Source organism: Vigna unguiculata, chromosome 10 (assembly GCF_004118075.2).
Source record: "Vigna unguiculata cultivar IT97K-499-35 chromosome 10, ASM411807v1, whole genome shotgun sequence".
Taxonomy (NCBI): domain Eukaryota; kingdom Viridiplantae; phylum Streptophyta; class Magnoliopsida; order Fabales; family Fabaceae; genus Vigna; species Vigna unguiculata.
The window spans coordinates 9,794,096-9,798,210 of NC_040288.1; the positions used below are offsets into that span (position 1 = coordinate 9,794,096).

Sequence of the window (4,115 nt, forward strand, 5' to 3'; positions counted from 1 at the left end):
AACTTTTTAATTTTTAATGTTTTAATATATATATATATATATATATATATATATATATATATATATATATATATATATACTTAGAAAATATTTAATAATATAAATATTTTATCATTTTAAACTATCAATATAATTAATAATTAAAAATATATTTATAAATACTAATTATTTATATTTTTCAAATAATATGATATAAAAAAATAATCTTTCAAATAATTTTTTTATTTTTCTATTTTAATAAAAAAACAGAAAAATTCAGGTGATTTAGCCTGTCAATTTATTGAACTAAACCGGACAAGCCAAAAACAAATAATTTTTTTGAAAGTTTATAAAACAGTTAAAAGACCCAAAATATTCTTTAATTAATTTTAATATTTCTGTTTTACAAAAAAAAAAATTTAAATAATCATTTGGTCCTATTTTTGGTTAAATTTTTTTAATTTGATCGTACTTTATAATTTTTGTTCAATTTAATTCTAAATTTTGAAAATATCATTCAAATAAGTTATTTTATAGTTGATAGAAAAGTATATAGGTGTGTTGTTCCATAGACATGGTGCGTGCACTGCACAATGACGTTGTCGATCCTAGTGGGACACAATGCATTGGTGTTTAATTGAAATTGAATTAAGTTGAGCAATTTAAGGAAATTGAGATTAGGGTTTGCTGAAGGGAAAAAATTTGGGGAAGGTTCATTGCTAGGATGAAAACCCATACTGTGTGCAAACAAAAACCCGCAAATCGCGCCTCTAAAAACACACTTCGTCAGATAGAAGAAAGTTGTAGCTCTGTGTTGCTGACGAGAAGTTTATCGTCATCGTCGCGCCCTCTCTCGCTCAAGCCTCGACGTTTGTCACAGTAGTCCTCTCATGTCGCAGCCTCGTCATACCAGCTCGCATCGTCCAGTAGGTGTGTCGAAGAAGATGGCGTCGCAGCTCGTCGTCACCCAGTCATGTAAGAAAAGGCACGCCATGGAATGTGGAAAAAGTCGAAGGAGAGGGTGAAAACAGAAGGGAAAAAGTAAAATATGATGTTTTTCCCCTCTACATTAACCTAATTTGTTTTTACTGCAAGAGTGTTTACGTGAGCCAACAGACACAAACAATTTAATTTGTTATGTGTTGGCAATCCGATACTAACAATTTAATTTCTTTGTATCGGTCAAATCAACGACAATCTTTAATTAATAATTTATTTTAGTGTGGGTGTTGCGTGGTTATTTGCTTCCTCACCCATCCGACGCAATAATTAGGAAGTATGGTTAATGTGGTTTTCGGTCGATTGCCATCTATACCGTTGCTTAATACCATTGCTTAAGGGTCACGACGAAGAGTGAAAATTGGATATAGATGATATAACTCATTCACATGTATAAAAAATTTCAACATTTAGTTTTAATCTTTCAAATAATGGGTGCCATAAAAGTTCGACTTACAGGTGTTGTTGAATCAATTATGTTGTTGATTCTCCTATATTCTTATGATTAGTGTGCTCACTCGCCATGTGGTGACGCGTGAGAGTCGCGAGAATAATTTCCAGAAATCAAGTTTAGTATGGAAGGGAACAGACCGGATCAAGAAAAGGTATCGACAAATGTCCATCACTAAAGCACCAACAGCCACCTTTTTCTTTGATATAAAAAACATTTACACCTTCATTCATTACATTCTTCACCTTAATATATATATTATTCATTTAAGGATTGCTTTTCACAACACAACCGCATCATAGTTAAGGTTTTTGACCTATTCTAAAACAAATTAATTCCTGACAGATATAGGCTGGTCGATCAGCCGCTAGCACTGATCTCACTGTCTCACCACAGTACTCACAGTCTTGCAAAGCATAGAAAGAGGAGCTTATCTGTTTAAGAAACACCACCTCCTCAAAATCCTAGAAAGTTAAAAATAAAAGGTATCTTATAAGGGTTACGAGAGAGAATTAACATCAGAATTATATATAAATACTTATAAGGCCCTTCCTTTATTTTTTGCTCCTCACTTCACAGTCTTCTCTTCTTTCTTTTCTTCTGAATACACACACTAGTTCTTTCTCTAGCTTGTTCATCTGAATCTCTCTCACCAAGACTGAATCATGGTTTTTACTTCCATCCCAGCTTCTTATTTTGATGCATCCAACTGGCAGCAACAGGTAAACAACAGACACGAGTTTCTTCAGTTTGTCCCCTCCGATGGTTCAAAAGATTTCAAAACATTAAACAAAATATTCTTTACTTTTTTCTTATATGCCTCTTCTTGAATATACCTGTCATTTCATGTCCTTCCTTTCCTTCTTCATCATCATTAATTTTGAAAAAAAAAAAAACGATGCTACACATTTTAATAAGTTAAACCTTTTGTATAAAAAATTACGAGAGTATATGAAATAAATAAAAAATCAGTAAATAAAAAAAAGGGTGTTCAAAAAGTACACCAGAGAATGTTATTAATATTTCTCTTATTTTTAACCTCTACTAATTTTCTTTCTGCTTTTTGACATTGTAGCAACCAAACAACCAACCCGGAGGCAGTGGTTCCACCTCGCGGCAGCTGCTTCCACCACCGCCACCGCCAGCGCCACCGCTTCCTGCTGCAATGCAGTCTCATGGAGAGGGTGCAACCAGACCAGGATCCATGGCTGATAGGGCAAGGATGGCCAACATGCCAATGCCAGAGGTTGCACTCAAGTGTCCACGCTGCGAATCCACCAACACCAAATTTTGCTACTTCAACAACTACAGTCTCTCTCAGCCGCGCCACTTCTGCAAGACCTGCAGAAGGTACTGGACCAGAGGCGGCGCCCTAAGGAGCGTCCCAGTCGGCGGAGGCTGCAGGAGGAACAAGCGGACCAAAGGTACCGGCGGCGGTGGCGGCTCCAACTCTCCGGCAAGCTCTGACCGCCAGACAGGAAGTGTGAATTCCACCAACTCGGTATCTTCCAAGAATGAGAGAATAGGACTTGCACCCCAAATTCCACCCCTCAGATTCATGCCTCCACTGCATCAACTTGGTGACTTTGGAGATGGAGACATTGGCCTAAACTATGGCCTCAGTTATGCCCCAATGGGAGGGGTAGAGGACTTAAGTTATCAAATTGGAGCAAGTGCTTTTGGTGGTGGTGGTGGTGGTGGTGGTGCCACTTCAATCTTCTCTGCACCTAGTTTGGAACAATGGAGAATGCCACAACAGTTTCCCCTCTTAGCTTCCATGGAAGGTTCATCACCAGCTTCTAATTTATACCCTTTTGAAGGAAGTGCAGAGGTGAGTGGATATATGAGGCCAAAGGTTTCAACTTCTGGGATCATGACGCAGCTAGCTTCAGTGAAAATGGAAGAAAGTAGGGAACCTAACTCGTCAACACTTTTCTTGGGAAACTATAATCCAGTGAATGAACAATATTGGCCCAGTGCTACTTCTGCATCTTGGACAGATATTTCTGGGTTTAGCTCCTCTTTCACTGCAAGCAACCATCTATAGAGCCTGTGAAAAAAGCTTCTGGTTTTGGTTCATGTGCATGGCTTCACTTTCTTTTATCTTATTGGAGACAAGTTTTAATCGAACTCCATTATTTTCTCAGTCCTAATACGACGAGATTTGAGCCTTGGAGGATAGCTAGAGTACTTTTCTCTTAAGATTAGAAAAGCTAGGGATGCTGGCTCCTTTTCTTTTAATCGTAATATGTTTTCCTTGTATTTTCTTTGTTTCACATAATGTTTTATGTTTCATTGTATGACAACGTTGAATGTCGTTTTCTTTTCTTGAAGTTGAATTGCGGTATGAAGTTTGAATCTGTGGACCTCATCTTAACTATTCAAACATATACTGAGCCAACTAGGTTGTGAACGTTGAATATATTAAGATTTGGATTTCGAAATTTATGGATATTATCAGTATAGCCTTCTCAGTAGTAGTAACCAATGCTGTATGCTTCAAATGAAAACGTTTTTACGTGATAAGTTGTTGGATTTAATTTGTTGAAATTATTTGGAGATAATATTGCGTTGATTTCAGTATATTTCTTTCCATCATGTTTTGGCGTGCGTCAGTTTATCAATGAATCCTACCATGAAAAGCTTACATTCGAGTGTGTTAGATAAACTTTTCTTTAATCAAGTA

General features: G+C 36.6%; 1 protein-coding gene across 1 annotated transcript; it reads left to right on the forward strand.

Moving 5' to 3' along the window:
- Positions 1-1,975: 1,975 nt before the first annotated feature.
- Positions 1,976-3,807, forward strand: LOC114167486 (dof zinc finger protein DOF5.1-like). Its single transcript, XM_028052582.1, has 2 exons — positions 1,976-2,151; positions 2,505-3,807. Exons 1-2 carry the CDS (start codon positions 2,095-2,097, stop codon positions 3,474-3,476), a joined length of 1,029 nt encoding a protein of 342 aa, XP_027908383.1. The 5' UTR covers positions 1,976-2,094; the 3' UTR covers positions 3,477-3,807.
- The last annotated feature ends 308 nt before the right edge of the window (positions 3,808-4,115 follow it).